This window comes from Cryptomeria japonica, chromosome 8 (genome assembly GCF_030272615.1).
Source record: "Cryptomeria japonica chromosome 8, Sugi_1.0, whole genome shotgun sequence".
Taxonomy (NCBI): Eukaryota; Viridiplantae; Streptophyta; class Pinopsida; order Cupressales; family Cupressaceae; genus Cryptomeria; species Cryptomeria japonica.
In genome coordinates this window covers 266,636,894-266,654,524 of record NC_081412.1, presented here as the reverse complement: position 1 = coordinate 266,654,524, position 17,631 = coordinate 266,636,894, and the positions used below count along the sequence as shown (strand labels likewise).

General features: G+C 35.6%; 1 protein-coding gene across 1 annotated transcript; it reads left to right on the top strand.

Moving 5' to 3' along the window:
• Positions 1–6,602: 6,602 nt before the first annotated feature.
• LOC131066511 (aspartyl protease AED3) lies at positions 6,603–8,357 on the top strand. The gene has a single exon (XM_058001284.2). The coding sequence runs from the start codon at positions 6,603–6,605 to the stop codon at positions 8,067–8,069; it is 1,467 nt and encodes a 488-aa protein (XP_057857267.2). The 3' UTR covers positions 8,070–8,357.
• The last annotated feature ends 9,274 nt before the right edge of the window (positions 8,358–17,631 follow it).

Sequence of the window (17,631 nt, the reverse complement as noted above, 5' to 3'; positions counted from 1 at the left end):
GATTCCACGGGCTGCCTTGAGCTCGGGAACGACGCCCTTTCCCCCGCTTACTTTCAGTTTACGTCCCTGTCGTCAAAGCGTGACAACCCTTCGTTCTACTATGTGGGGTTAATCGCGATCACGATTGGCGAACAGCGCGTCTGTGCCGAAGATAGATGAGTCAGTTGGTGGAGAGCGAGTGGATTTAGAGTCTGCAACAATTATAGACTCGGGAACAACTATCACTCGGCTGGTGGAACCCTTTTACAGTGCTGTGAGAGATACTTTCCTCCTTCAATTCCAAAATTACAGTCTGTCTACCGGATCCAGGATTTTTGATACGTGTTTCAACATTTCTTCGAAGTACATCGATGTGCCTCTGATCACGTTGAACTTTGATAATTACGTGGACGTCGCTCTGCCGTCGGAGAATTATTTGATTCCTGTCAATGAGGAGGGGTCGGTGTTATGCCTGGCTTTCATGCCTCCACCTGTGAACTTTGCACTGAGAGTATCTGTAGTGTGGAGTTTCCAGCAGCCAAACTTCCAAGTGGTGTATGACATTCCTGGCTCTCGACTTGGAATCGCTCCTCAAAACTGTAATGGTTGTTCGCTTGGATAACATATTCTTCTGCTCCGCCGCCTCCAAACTTTTCTACAATGCTATGTTTGCTCCAATATTAAATTGTCGTGCCGAAGTCACTTCGTTTGACGGTGACCACATTCATAATTTAGGGTATGCTTTTCTCAATAACTATTATTACTTTTATTGGTTTAGTTATACTCATGTGTCTGACTTCAAATAAAATATTAGCGCTTGCACCAAAAGAAGGTGCAATGATTAGGTCGATGGTAAAATATATTTTGATATTGGGATACAAAATGCAAGTGTAATAGTGCATATATTAATGATAATTATTTGCAATATATGAAAATCTAAGTAGGAATGAATGCAAATTAATCTAAAATTATGGGATCCATTTTAAGACTTGTAATACACAAAAACATCAAATTTATGACAGTCCTAGAGTAAGTTGTTTTCTTACTTCTTTTTATTTATTTAACTCTCAAATTTTATTTGATTGGCTCACTTATCTAAATCACTTATTTATTTTTCTCATGAATGTTTCTAGAGTCTTTTTCTCCACACTTGAAGCACATGACAATGAGTTTATTTGTAGAATCCTTTATATTAAAATTCAAAAAACGTAAAAATCTATAAGAATCAAATTGTAAATGCCAACAAGACTACATAGAAGATTAAAAAATAATAGAAAGCAAACAAGCAGTCTAAGTTGGCTACATGGTGAGAGAACTAAAACAAACATGTAATGTGCATCTCAAAACATGCTAAAAATAAGTGAATTTTGACACTAAAGCTACATGTACACATATTGAATTTTTGTTTTTGTGATTTCAAATTGTTTGAAAACAATAAAAGAGTTCCACACCTTTCTGATAACATTGAGTGGTTTCAAGATCAGAAGCTGAAATTCCCTATAAAAATTTATGTAGGGCCGGTGGTTTGAACCGGTGACTCCATAATTATGGGCTTCCACTCCCTACCGCTATACCATGCAGTTGTTTCAGGATAAGACTCGACAGTTTAGATTTTTGTGGAATGTGGCGGTGATCCGAAATAAAAGGGTCCCTAAAATATACATTAAACTATATTCAAGCCAGCCCAAGAAATATATAGTTAAAGCTCAAATTATACGAGCCATGTATTTAAATGGGTTGGGATTTTTAAAAAGATTAAATGGTATTTTAAGGGTTTGTTTTAGAGATATAGTTTAAAATTGGGAGATATGAAAATATTATTGTTTTAACCCCATTTTAGAATGTAAAATAGTATTTAAACGGGGTGATTTTTGTCATGAGGGACATGGAAGATTGGAGAATTGTGAGAGAAGCATGAGGGAATTTCTTTTGGAGAGATTGATAGTGAATTGTTAATCTCTGTGCATTGGGAGCTTGAAATCAAGCTTGTTGTACTTGTTGGAGAAAGAATTTTGTAATTCATTATCATCTGAAGAGAATGTTTTGGTGAAGTGAGAGGAAGCTATTGTGGAGTTTGATACTTCACTCTTGCACTTCGAAAAGTGGCGTTGTGCAGATAGGAGTGGCTTTGTAACTTTTTTGTAAACTCATTTTTGGAGCATAATTGGATCGGTCTCACCCAGTTGGGCAGACCTGGAGACGTAGTCACCTTGTGGCGAACTCCGTAATCAAATCCTGTTGTTTGTGTCTCCTTTCTCTTCCTCTCTAATTTTTTCTATTTCATCACTTCAATTTATTTGTAATTAAACATTTATGTGCATGCTAATTTCAATTTGTTAAGCATTGTAATGTTAGCATTTTTATGCAATCAGTCAAAGATCCTTAATCAGATCAAATACCCATCTATATTGATTATTCTTGATGGCATTAATTCCAAAGATTGCATCGATTTGGCAAGTTTTAGGTTTATTGCGTCCTTGCCTTTTTGGAGTGAAGGGGGTTTTGCGTGGATACACTTAATTCAATCAAATCTGATTTGATAAGGGGAAGGGGTTTTGTGATTAATCAATATATATCATCATATCTGTTGAATACTTAGCTATTTCATTCTGTAGGAGACCACATTTTATGGGATTTGTTTCCGTTCCCTGTTTGCAGGGTAAAGTGTCTGAAGATAACAAGCTTATCGAAGATGATGCCCTTAACTGAATCGGTTTTTTTTCGACATCTTACCAGATTTACATGACGTAAAGGAGATGGTATGTTATTTCAAGCTATAAAATTGAAATATTTGCAGACTTGCACTATGGAGAAAATGCCTCCAGAGAGAGGGATCCCTGCAAGACCAGAATTCAACAGTTGAAGTTCACAAAAATAATACTGGGATTTGATCCTGCGACCTTGCCTTTCAAGACCAAGACTTCTAGTTAGGTTTTTTCAGCTAAAGTCCAAATTATAGCTCATCATTTGTTTAAGAGCTTCCTGTGCACTGTGGTACACACTGAAAATTCATATAGTGTCCCATTTTTCCAATTTTATTTTGATTATTATCTGCAAATGATGTTTTCTCTTGTGGGTTTGATTAAATACACAATTTTTATGAGATATTTTGAAAATCCCAATAAACCTGTTCACTTTAGTGAAAGTGATCTGGTATATCCTACACCACTTTTGAGAAATTCAATGCACATCCCCTGTTTCTACAGATGATTTGCAGACTATTATCAAAAAATTGTCCCTTTCAAAAATCGTACGGCAACTGTGACTTTACTGGCACCAGAGGAATTTACATCATGCAAGGAAAATCTAGAACTTGAAAGGAATTTTCTTATAATTTCATCTCTCTTCAAGCAAAAGAATTAGATAGGAGATTTTTGAATTCAGTTATCGATTACATTACATTGACGGCTTTCTTCAAATGTTGCTGTGGAGGACCGCGTGATAAGTCCTTGTAAGATATCTCAACCATGGCCTAACTCTGTGTTTTTCAACGTGGTTTTGTTTCCTCTGTATGGCTTAAGAAAACAATCCGATCTTTCTTTTGAGGCAGAAGATACAGCGGGAGCGTGATCTTTGAAGCCATGGAGAATTTTCACTCTAATACAGCTACAGATTGCCACTGCTAATTTTAGGTAATAAAATAAGATTGCAAGATGTAAATTCAGGCGTGAGACTCCCGAATTCTTGTTTGGTGCATATCACCGAATTCAAAAATTTCGCCTCCGGCGTGAGATAATTCCGGTGGGCAAAGCCCACGTAATACAAGCCTATCGGCTAATTAGACTTAGATGCGGTTATCTTTTCATAAGTGGTCATAAAAGTAATAACACCAAACCCCGAACATATCTTAATTGTATTCCATAAATTTATCGATATTTATTTTCAACATAAATATGCAAAACAAACTATTGGATTTCCCTCAGTTGATAAACCCAAAATATCAGTTTTCATTATAGTTTAGGTTCGATATATATTATTAAATATACACTAGAATTATGTAATCATACCTTATAGCTGCTGCATAATACACACCAAAAAGGATGAGCACAGAGTGTGCCAATCACCCAAAACTAAAAGAAAGTCAATGAAATCCCACTAAGCTTGCATAGTTTGGTCTCAAAACTCCAAAATGAAGTATGGACAGCTACACAAAAGAAATCCACATCCATACACACAACAATAGCTTTTGCAAACAAGAAAATCAAATAAAGTACATGAAACTACCAAACTCACCTACAAGCCAAAATGCTAAAAACTATTGACACTCCCAAATCCTTTTAGCACAAATGTAATCTTTGAGTGAAACTAACCTCTAATGATCCTTCAACTCGCATCCTTAGACTACCTTGGAAACCATTAACATCTCATCAAAAAGTCTTCTTCTTTCTCCCTTTATTTGTTCCCCCCTATATCTGCTTGCCTATCTATCACTATATCTCCATATATATCTTCCTTTCTCTACCTCTCTATATATCAATTCCTATCTCTATCTTTTATCTTGCTATCTCTCCCTCTCTCATTCTCTTTCTCTCTATATATTTATCTCTTTCAAATTTGTCTATTCCTTTTGCCCCTCTCTCATTATCTCTCCCCCCTCTCATTTTCCCTCTCATCTATATCCAACTCTCTCTTCCCACTTTTATCTCTCCCTCTAACTATCCCTATCTCACCCTCCTTCTCTTCTCTCCCCCTCTCTCCCTATTGCAAACTTGACACAAGCCTATCAACAATAGAGCTTAATTATCTTCTTGGTTGAAAGGTTTTGTTTCAACTATGTTTGGATCCTTATTGATTTGAAGCTATCAGTTCCCTATTGATACGTCTAACAAAAATATGTACTGCATATACTTTGAACCTACCTATAACATCAAAGTAAGGAGAGACAAGGGAAGAAAGAACAAGATGTTCTCTACTTTCCATAAGAATTGTTTACGTAGTCATTAGGTGAAGGAGATTTTAATTTAGGAAGGAAAAGACTCACTTTCTCTCTAATTAAGTACTATAGTGATTCATTTCACGTTAACTAATAAATGTATGAAAACAAATATAGATAGAATAAGAGTAAGAATATGTATGGGAAGCAATAAATGTAAAAAAGACAAAGATCAAGAAGCCAAACTTACCAAATACTACTAGAATATTATATTAAGGAAATTATCTTAAAATGAATCTAAAACTACATAGAAAATGACACCATTAAAACTCTCTCTCTCTCTCTCTCTCTCTCTCTCTCTCTCTCTCTCTCTCTCTCTCTCTCTCTCTCTCTCTCTCTCTCTCTCTCTCTCTCTCTCCATTTCTCTTCACATATATATCCATTCTCTCTTTCCCTTCCCATATATCTCTATCTATATTTCTCTTTACATCTATCTATATATCTCACTCTCTCTATATTCCCCATGCCCCCCCTCTCTATCTTCCTCTCTCTCTCTCTATCTCCTTACTCCTCTCTATATCCCTCACTCCCCCCTCTATTTATCCATCTTTCTATCCCCCTCTCTCTCCTGCTCTCTCCCTTTCTATCTATTGCAAACATAACAACTGCATATTACTAATGGAATCTCCTTTACTACACAAATATATGCAAAAATAGATCAAAATGTTTCCTAATTGACTTTCCACTCATCTTCGGCATACCCATTGCATGCCAAGGTGCAATTGCTAGTAAAATATAGGTATCCTAGTTGTAATTGCTATTATATACTCCTTTAAGAAAGCATACCACAAGAATTTCCAATTGTATGTAAAATCAAAATAATTCAAAAAAATGCATAAGTATCCTATTCAAATCACAATAATTTATTTGCCTCAAATCCATCAAAGTCAATATCATGTCCAAAACATCATATTTTATATGCCAAACCATCATATCCATCAAAGTCATTTCAAATCCACCCACCACTTAATGATATATACTTTATATCAATCAATCATTTATTTGATTATTAGAGTCAAAAAAATAAGATAAAATACTTTTAATTAGAGACTCAGCTTTAAATTTAAATCTTAATAATTTACTTGACCAACTAGCATTACAATCAAGAACATTTCAAATCGATCTCCTATCTAATATTCTATCTTTTTTATCAATCAATCATTCACTTCTTCTTTTAAATTTGTCAGATAAGAAAAAAGATTTCAAATCCATTCTTTATTTGATATTCTATTCTTTATATCAATCAATCATTCATTTTCTCTTTCAAACTTTAAAAAATAAAAAAGAAAGATTCTTCAAATCCATTTCTTATCTAATATTCTATTCTTTATATCAATCAATTATTCATTTTCTCTTTTAAACTTAGAAGAAATAAAAAGTTCAAATCCATCCCATCCAATATTCGATCTTTTATTTTAATCAATCATATGTTCTCTCTTTCATACTTCAGAAAAGGAAAAAGGTTTTTAATTATAGGCTCTAATCTTAATTTGAAAGCAAAGTAACGATTTTATACATCAAAATTCTTGCAAATCCGTTCATTATCCAATACTCCGTACCAATCACTCCTCCGTTTCCTCTTTTAAGCTCGCAAAAAGAAGGCCCTAGGATAAAAGTGTGAACAAACGTCCTTAAAAAAAATGATTCGTACGTTTTTATTTCTAAAGTATGGTCATTTCATAAGAAAAACATGAACGAGAATCTCCCAGTTGCGTGTAAGACCGAGATGACCGACGCAAAGCTTAAATTATTAATGTGTTTCCCTCCCACAAACTATCATCCATCTCCACAGCTTCTCTTAAAAATGACAATGCTTCTTGTTTTACTTTTCTTGCTAATGGGCTGTGGCGTCGCTCAGAGTAGTAAGCTTGTAAGAGTAAGTCCCTTACTATTCACTGGCGAGGACACTCAGGAGGAGGAGGACTGCTCTGCGGCTCAGCCAAGGAAATCGAGCACAAGCATTCCTCTCATGCATCTCCAAGCCAAGTGCTCCCCTTTCCGCAACAACGATTCAACGTGGCTGACCGCGGTGTTGGAGTCAATAAAGGGCGACGAGCAGCGCTACCGTGCAATAACGGGAGCAGCGACAACTAGCTTTACCACACAAGAGGACGCCGGCGTTCCGTTGGCCGTAAAGAACGGAGAGTACGTAATCAATTTGGGCTTCGGCACGCCCAAGCAGAGCTTCTACACGTTGCTCGACACGGGCAGTGACATCACCTGGATTCCCTGCGACTCGGGGAGCTTGTTCGACCCCTCCAGATCATCCACCTACAAATACCTGACTTGCTCTTCCCAGACGTGCCAGGCATTCGGCAGCACTCCAACCTGTGGGAATTACAACTGCAGCATTAAACAGACCTACGGCGACGGATCCCAGGTGCTCGTGCTGCTCTCAACGGACTCGCTGGCCGTGGGCTCGCAGTCTATGCCAGGCTTTATATTCGGTTGCGCCAAAGCTCGGACTGGGCTAATCACCTCCACGCCAGGTTTGGTAGGCTTTGGCAGGGAGTCTTTCTCATTTGTTTCACAGACGGCTAATCTGTTCCAGAAAACCTTCTCTTATTGCATTCCGTCTTCCACTTCCACGGGTTGCCTTGCACTCGGTAAATCCGCGCTTTCATCCTCCGCACTGCAGTTTACGTCTCTCTTGACCAACTCTGCCAATCCTTCGTTCTATTACGTGGGGTTAAACGGAGTCTCGGTTGGAGAAGACCGCGTGGCTGTACCGGCGATGGGGCAATCAAGCGGGAAAGGGACAATTATAGACTCGGGAACAACTATTACTCGGCTGGCGGAACCCGCTTACAGTTCAGTGAGAGACTCTTTCGTTCGCCATCTCTCCAAATTCAGTCGAGCCGCTTCGGTTTCGATCTTCGATGCGTGCTTCAATTTTCCTTCGGGGGATGTGGAGGTGCCTCAGATCACGTTGCATTTTGATAATAATGTGGACGTGCCTCTGCCGCCCACTAATTATTTAATTCGCACGAGTGCGCAGGGCTCAGTGATATGCTTGGCTTTGGCTGCACCTCCTAAAAGCTCCTCGGGTTCAGGAGAATCTATATTGGGGAATTTCCAGCAGCGCAACTTCCGAGTGGTATATGACATTCCTGGATCTCGGCTTGGAATCGCTCCTCAAAGCTGCAAAGGTTGTTAGATGATTACATATTCCTCTGCTGTGCCGCCTCCAAGCTTCTAAACAGCCCTACCTATATAAGCTCTCGTTTGACTACTTAAAGAATAAGGTTTTCTGAATGACCATCACTAATATGTATAAGCTATTGTTCGATCATATGAAGAATATGATTTTCTAAATGACTATTACTTTAATTAAATATATATGAGCTCGATCTAGTTTGACCATATGAAGAATATGATTTTCTAGACGACTTTACTCTGGCTGAATGTATTAAATGTTCTAAATAAAATGTTTAGTTTATGCTTATTGCTTGGCGACTTTCGTATGTTGATAAAATCAATATAATAATCGTGCTACCTTATCATTAGGACTCCATTAGGACTCTTGACTTAGCTGTTTGGCCTTTACTTAGACTGAACTTATGGCATCCTGTTGGAATAAAAGTTCTGAATTAGAACAAGGGGCTAAACACACATGCATATCAAGGGAAAAGGAAAGAGACTTGGGTTGATTGATTTCAGAATCGCTCCAAACCCAACAAGGTATTGTTTGTTCTGAACTCAACGTATACGTGACCAAATTTACAAAACTGTGAAATTTACAAGTCTAATCAAACTTCTGTTTAATTTCTGTCAATATGCGCTTTGGGTCTATACCTTAGTCATAAATGGCTTAACATTTAATCCACATTTCTGTAAAAATGGATTCTGTAAAAATAAGACTGATACAACCAGAAATGATTAGGAGAATCAGGGCTGAGAGAGAAGGCATAATGTTTGGGATGCACAATTAATATATTAGGTTATAAATAAGTTCCTGAATTGAGAGAATGCACTTCAGCCAAGAAGTTGCCTTGCTAAAGAGAATACTATGAGAAACACAAGCATGGTTACTAATGAAAGAGCTTGACTATAAGAGTTACAAAGCCACAAAACGTCAAGTGTACCATACAAAAAATTAAAAGCACATGATTACTAATGCATGGAGCTTAATTGTTCTATAGTTGAAAAAGAGACTATTCAAAACTTGAATCCAATAATACGCCATTATAGAGCAGTCCCGTCCAAATAGTAAGAATTATAAAAAAGGTTAGTAGTCTCTCGAAGTAGATCAAACTTCTCTACAAATATATGTTCTCCATATCTTACTTCACATGTGGCTGATAAAGCTTTCCAAGAAAATTACAAATCAAAAGAGATCGACAAAAAATACCAAATAATTTCAATTTACTCAATTCCACGTTTTACCAATCCACCAATCCATTTTGCGAGTAACATTTGCCCACATGTTTCACATTGTATTAGCTAATTCTTTGTGGGATTTTAAACATAATCAGACAGTATTTGTGGACAATGGTACTGTAAAATACCGATTATATTCTGGACTGAATGAGCTAATTTGATTGGAAAATGATAGCCAAAATTATTTATTCCACCCCACGAATTACCATGACTGAATGCCTTTTCTTGTACTAGTTGGAAGGCCAAATGGCCAATAAAAACTTGGTGATGCTGTCTGAAAGAATATCAGCAGCAAAACCCTCAACGTAACTTCAAACCAAAAGATTCAAATAATAAGTACTTCATAGACACAAGAGCATATGTCAGAAGTAGCGATTACTAAATTCATTTGGAATTTGCATTATCCAACTTTAAGTTTTTTCAAATGTCGTCATTTAGCCTTAGATAAAACACTTAGAAAATACCAAATTATCATTGATAACATCGCTCCAAAGATAATGACCAAACACAATTGAAATTGTTAAAATCTAAATCCATCACCGCATAAAATAAAATAAATAGCATCATCAAATTATTGATTTTACATTATATCTAGAATACTTCTACACTAGATTGGTTGATGCTCAAATAAACAAACTTCCACTTCAAAAAAAAAAGTTGATTTTGAAACATTGTAGCTACTGAAACGTGTTAATTATGGTTCAAATAAAGAGAGGGGATTTTGAAGAATAAGTAAATGAAATATGCAATCTTAAAATCTACTTGAAAACAAAAAATCAAAATAAAGAAAAGATGGTTCATCATCAAATTTAAATCTCACATCCATAGCTTTAGGGCTGTGTAAGAAGGTGTTCTAAAATAATGTTACATTTCCTCATTTGATGAACCATTTGTAAGCACCCTACAAGAACTATATATCTATGAGCTCCTACATTAACTTAAGATTTTGAACTGAAAAGAAAATTTTATCATAGGAAAACGTTCATCATTAGATTCAAGATTCTCCCTTCCATAGCTTTGGGGCTATGTAAGGTGTTTCTTGATTTGATGAGCAAACTATAAGAACACTCTACATACACTTGCATATCTGTGAATTCCAACATAAAGTTATATCATAACTTGAAATAAATATCCATCAAAGGAGAGCATTCAACATCAAGTTAAAGTATCTCTCATCAACAATTCTGAGACTATGTAAGAAGGTGTCCTCAGATAATGTCCCATTTCCTCATTTGATGAACCATACATAACTTATTCACCCTAATAACTAGGATCTATGAATACTGAATTCAAACATAAAAATTAGATCATGATCGTATAAGAAAAACTCAACATAGCAATCACAATAATTTATATGCCAAGACATCATATCCATCAAAGTCTTTTTTAAATCCACCTACGAATTAGTGATCCATATTTTAAATCAATTGATCATCTATTCTCTTTTAAACTCAAAAAACAAGACAAAAGACTTATAATTAGAGACTCAACTTTTAAATTTGAGCCTCAAAATTTTTCTTGACAAACCAACACATCTATCAAAAATGTTTCATATCCATCCCCTATCCGATATTCTATCTTTTATATCAATCAATCATTCATTTTCTCTTTCAAATTTTGATAAATTAAAAATAAGATTCTTCAAATCCACCCGAAATCCAATATTCAATTCTTTATACCAATCAACCATTTATTTTCTTGTTTAAATATAAAAAATAAAATAACAAAAATATAAACCCATTTTTTTAATCTAATATTCCATCTTTTATTTCATAAGATTCTTCAAATCCACCTGCAATCCAATATTCAATTCTTTATACCAATCAACCATTCATTTTTTTGTTTAAATATAAAAAATAAAATAAAATATATATAAATCCATTTTTTTATGTAATATTCCATCCTTTATTTCATTCGACCATACATTCCAAGGTTTTTAATTATAGATTCTAATTTTAATTTAAAATTAAAAAAAAAACCATATTAGACATCAAAATCCTTTGAAATCCATTCATCACATCAATCAATCACTCAGTCCTAGGACTCCTCTTTTAAGCTCGCAAAAAGAAAGACCTTTGATAAGAGTGTGCACCAAAGTCTTAAAGAAAATAATTTGTACCTTCTAACTTCTAAAGTGAAGTCATTTCATAAGAAAAAATGTATGGGAATCTACGAGTTGCGTGTGAGACCGAGATAAGCAACGCAAAGCTTAAATCATTCATTTGCTTTTTCTAGCTACTCAAAACAGTAACCTTGTAAGAGTAAGTAGCGTATCCACCTTTTCCTCTTATTCATCCTATTTAGAAAAGATAAAATTCCCTTGGCACGTGGTTGACAATAACGCATTCACTGGATTCTCTCTGTTGTCTGTAAGATTGAGATAGCACGTGCAAAGACTCAAATCTGGAAGGCAAACCCACAATAATTTGCATGGCACTTTGTGAATAATGGAAATTTAAAACAAAACATTGTCTCCATCAATTTTGTCCACCACACAATGCTTATTCCTTTATATCAATCATTCATTCCTTCCCTCTTCACACATTATCAATCATCCATCCTTGGATTAGTATTGGAAATTTAGAAAAGTATTTTCTATAACTTACATAATTGTAGAAACAATTTTGGCAGTATTAAATTGAGTTTAAAATCTTGAGCTAGCTTTAAACTACACATTAAGCAATATATTAAGCTTAGAGAATGTCAATCAATTATGAGTGTTTAACACTTTTAAGTCTAGAAGTCAAAGCTTAGTGTGTGTGATTTAAGCAATCTAAAAATCTTCTTGTCAATTAAAAGGTGGGAACATAGTGCTAACTCTTGTTGACTCAATCTGACAAGTTCTCAACAGTAACATATGAATCATGCATATAGAGTAGTCTATGGAATTTCTTTTCAAGAATTCTTTTCATGAAAAAAAATAGAAAGTGATGATGGAACCAATAAATAAGATATCATGTTTATGAACTATAAATGAATTTACATGGGTTGCATTAAATTTTTGTTTTCTAACCATTATTTCTCACAGCCACCTTTGCGAGAATTCCTGGCAGAGTTTAAGGATGCCATGTGCACTTGCTGCAAGATTTCACAAACAGTCATTTTTACCATATTCCCAAAAGCTCTCCTATGTCGTTGTGTGTCAGGTCTTCTATCCAAATCCAAAAGAGGGGGCCCACCAACTTCAAGGAGCTATTTGGACGATCACACACCTTTCCCACAGGATTCCTAGAGACCTCAAAAGGAAGATCATTTTGTGATACATGCTTGGTTACCATATGTCTACAATGTCTAAATGGGGACAAAACCTTGATCTTTTCCCAAGGAATTACACTTGTCATGTTGATCTAAAAAATATGGACAGTACAGGGTTATGGAAGGAATCGACATCATGAGCCAATGCAATAGAAAGAAGTGGTGGCCCATCAAAAGTCTTTGACACATGCACAAAATGGAATAATGGTCATGATCAAGCTAGAGGTTAGGTAGTTACAACAACCATCATGATGGCTAAAGACATGCTAAAGGCATGTCAGGGATTACTTATTTTTGTTTTTTCCTAGATAGTTGGTTTGGAAGTGTCACGACCTGTTCTAGACTATTAATTTTTAGATTAATTTATTTCATTAGACATTGTAATAAGGATGACACTTGATATTGACTTGTATCTGACAGGAAGAGCTTTGAGGAAGATGTTGTAAACCGGTATGTTAGTTTGTGAGTTGAGTCGGTAAACCGGTGTATAAGGTTAAACCCTTTTCTATGCAATGTAACCAATAAATCCTACCAGTTGTTCTTTTTGTTAAACCCTAACTGATCAAATTTGTTAGTTTAAGATCTAATGATGAGCAGTAATGATGGCGACACATGTGATCATTGAATGAGGATAAATTCAGACTGTTTTTGGTGCATTGTTTGTTTGTTTCCTTGTCTAGGGAATGAGCAAAGTCGATTGCATCTAATGCATAACACGTGATGAGTTACAAAGTCCGATGAAGCGGTGATCATGGAGCGGTTGGAATTTTCTCGAAAAATGTGAAAATATTTTTATGATTTCTAATAGTCAAGATTGAACCGACTTGTTTGTAATCTCTAAGAGAGAATTAGGTTTTTGTTGTGTTATCGACCTAATTGATTTGTATTTAAGGTGGATGAAGTTGTTTGTAAGAGTGTTGGAAAAGTGTTGTCTGAAAACCAGTTGACTGTGTGGTTGCCTAATCAGAGAATGGATCTATAGTTTGTGTAAAGGCGGATTGAAGCTTAAAAGGATCTGATCAAGCAAATGTAGTGCTATTCAGACAAATCAAGAAAACCTGTTGTTTTCTAACAATTATAGCAGAATTGAAATCCCTTAACCGGATAAGCTCTAACAAGCTTGGTTACTTATTAAATCCTCTAACAAGGCAGTCCATTAGCTTGGATTCTCAAACCCTCTACTGAGGTTACTCCTAAAAGGGTATTTTTCTTTTTCATCAAGGCATTTTGTAAATCCCTTAACTAGGTGATTCCTAACAAAATCAATTCTTAACAGGGCTTATTGTAAAAGCTTTAACAAACTTGGCTCCTACCAAGGCGAACTTCAGAAGAGTTCAGATAGCTATCCTTGTGAGTCTCATCTCACCGTGGTTTTTACCAATTTGGGTTTTCCACGTATAAACATTTGTGTCAAGTGGTGAATATTTTTGTGGTTATGATCTTATTTGATTGATTACTTAACTATTCTAATAAGGCATGATAACTGGAAGCATTGAGAGACTGAATATGTTGAGATATGATTAAGTATTTTGATGTTTACAAGATTGAAGTTGTTTACTGTTAAGTTGTTATAATAGTTAACCGGTTGATGTTGAGTATTGATCTTGATAGTGAAATCTTACTTTGTGAGTTTGAATTTGAGATTGGGAAGTTTGTATTAGTTTTTCAATATACCGAATCACCCCCCCCCCCTCTCAGCATTCTACTGGATACTTATTCTTTCATCATACCATCAATTGGTATTAGAGCATCTCAGGTCCTCTTGAACCTCAAAGCCTAACAACTTCATGAAAAGATCTTGTAGACCATGATGAAGAAAGAAGGTTCAAAGTTCAACAAAGATAACTATAGGATATGGAGTGACATAGTGAAGATTTACATTAAAAATCTAGGAAGTAAGTGTTGGGATCATGTAGAAACTAATTATATTGCACCTACTGGAACCCCGACTGATGATCAGAAAAAGGAATAGCAAGAAAAACATCAAGCATTGGAGGTTATTATCAGTTCCATGTCTGATGTTGAATATGTAGATGTTGATGGTCTTGAAACTATATATGAAGTATGGAAAAAACTTGAAGAGATCTATAGCGGTGATGAACATGTTAATATTGCTAAAGAGGAGAGCCTAAGAGGAAAGTTTGATGACATAAGAATGTCTGAAGGTGAGAATATCCAGTAGTATGGTCAAAGGATAAAAGAGATAGTTGGTGAAATAAAGAGTGTAGGAGGGAAAGTGGAAGATACCACAGTGATCGGTAAGGTACTGAAAACCCTGCTCCCGGTCTATTCTATCCGAGTTGCAACTATTCAGGATATGAAGTCCATTGATAAAACAAAGGTAACTCTTGACTCTGTCATTGGCAAACTTACTACTTTTGAATTAAATGGTTATGATGGTAGTGTACAAAAATCAGAATCTGCATTCAGAGCTTCTGTCTCTAACTCATCTGTGATAAAAAGTAGAGATACTTGTCATAGCTATGAATCAAGATTGAGCAGAGATGTTGATGATGAAGACAACTTAGTGGAACTTGAAGCATTGTTGGAAAAACGACTGCCTAGAGGCGCTGGGAAATATAGAGGTAAGCTACCTTTAAAGTGTTTTGCATGCAACAAGATTGGTCATATAGCAGCTAACTGTCCTAAAGGTGAAAATGAATACAAGAGAGATGAATTCAAGAAGTATAAGGGCAACGACAAGAGACATTGTCTTATAGCAGTTGACAGTGGTATTACTGATGAAGAATTTGATGATGATGCTAGTGAAGATATTGTGTTTGTAGCTATTAAGGAAGAGATATCAGATCAAAAGGCACTAGTGTCCAGGATGGATAACTCTGATGATTGGATTATTGATAGTGGTTGTTCACATCACATGATCGGTGATCGGAGCAAATTTATTTCCTTGAAGGAATTTGATGGCGGTGTTGTCAAATTTGGCAATGACTCATCCTGTATGGTTAAAGGTAAGGGAGTTATTTCTCTTAATGGGTAGAGTCGTGCTGATGATGTCTATTGGGTTGAAGGCCTAAAGCACAATCTTCTGAGTGTGGCACAACTTAATGACAAATGATACCCACTCGAGTTTAGAAATGGTATGTGCAAAATCTTTGACAACAAAGGTGAATTGATTACAACTGGGAAACAGACCACGGGTAATCTATTTTATCTTAATCCTAAAGTTAGCAACTGTTTGATTGCAAAGATAGATGATATCTAGCTTTGGAATAGGAGATTTTGTCATATAAACTTTGGTAGCATTGGTAAAGTGAGCAAGTCCAAGACAGTAAGAGGTCTACCTCAGCTAGACAAACCGGTTAATGCTCTTTGTAAAGAATGTCAGTTAGGAAACATGACTTCTTCAACTTTCATGAGCAAGTCTTTCTCAGCAGAGCACTTGTTAGATTTTGTTCATACAGATCTATGTGTACCAATAAGAACAAGAAGCATTCATGGTGATAGATATTTCATGATCTTCACTGATGATTGTTCAAGGATGATATGGGTCACATTCTTGAAGTATAAGAATGAAGCTTTTGGTAAGTTCAAGGCATTTAGGGCCTTAGCTGACAAAGAGAGTGGCAAAAAGATAAAATGTTTGAGAGCAAATCAAGGCGGTGAATTTACTTTTGAGGAATTCACTAAGTACTGTGATGAGAATGGTATCAAGCGACAACTTTCTGCACCAAGGACACCATAGCATAATGGTATAGTAGAGAGGAACAACTAGTTAGTGGTTGAAACTGCTACAATGTTGATACAAGGAAATGTAGCAAAAACATTTTGGAAAGAAGTTGTAAGTACAGTTGTCTACACAATAAACCGAGTTCTGATGAAAAGAGGTAAGGACAAGACCCCTTATGAATATTAGTATGGGAGATCACCTGATGTTAGTTATTTCAAGATATTTGGTAGAAAATGTTTTATTAAAAGAGGTGATTACATAAGCAAGTTTGAAGCTAAGAGTGATGAAGGCATATTTCTTAGCTATTCCACCAAGAGTAAGGCCTATAAATGCTTCAACAAATGGACACAAAGAATTATTAAGAGTGTTGATGTTCATGTAGGTGAATGTCCTGAAGTCTCAGATGAAACCAGTTCAGAGAAAAAGGATGAAGATCCTTGCATTTTGCTTTTGGAACCTGAACCTGTTAAATCAGAAATTGTTAAAGCAAATCTTGATGTACTTGTTCAACCAGAACAAATAAATTCAGAAGAAGATGATAATGAAGAAGTTGAACCTGAAGAGAATGATCATTTTATTCTGAGGTATGTGACATTGAACCACAATCCTAAGCATATTATTGGGGATAAGGATGTTGGAGTACTAACTAGAAGAAGAATAAGAGAGAACTCTTGCATGATCTCCACCATTGAACCTAGAAGTGCTAAGGAGGCATTTAGTGATGATTATTGGGTTAAAGCTATGGAGGAGGAATTGGATCAAATTGAGAAGAACAACACTTGGACCCTGGTACCCCGATTGATAAACAAGAATGTTATAGGTACTAAATGGGTATTTAGAAACAAGTTAAATGAAGATGGTGTTATAGTTCGCAACAAGGCAAGATTAGTCTACAAGGGTTATGCTCAAAAAGAAGGAGAATATTATGGAAAAAAATTTGCACCTGTAGCAAGACTGGAAGGTGTCAGAACTTTACTTGCATTTGCAGCCCATAAGAAGTTCAAGGTATACCAGATGGATGTTAAGTCTACATTTTTGAATGGGATATTGGAAGAAAAGGTATACATAGAGCAGCTCGATGGTTATGCATTGATAGGTGAGATGGTATGTGTAGATAGGAAATTGAGGATCATCAAAGTAATATAAACATTAGCCTAGCTCAATCATGAAAACTAAATTGCAATGATTACACTCCTAATTACATTCAATAGAGATATATGAAAAACAAGACATTCAATTTAAATGCAAACCATCGCAAATGTGAATATCTCCTCCAGAAATCTCCATTGTCCTTCTTTCTCCTTCAAATTACTTTGTTTTGTGGATCTCACCTTCAAGTGCATAAATATAATATGAAAGCAAGATTGACAAGATGAGACGACAACATAAGGGTACT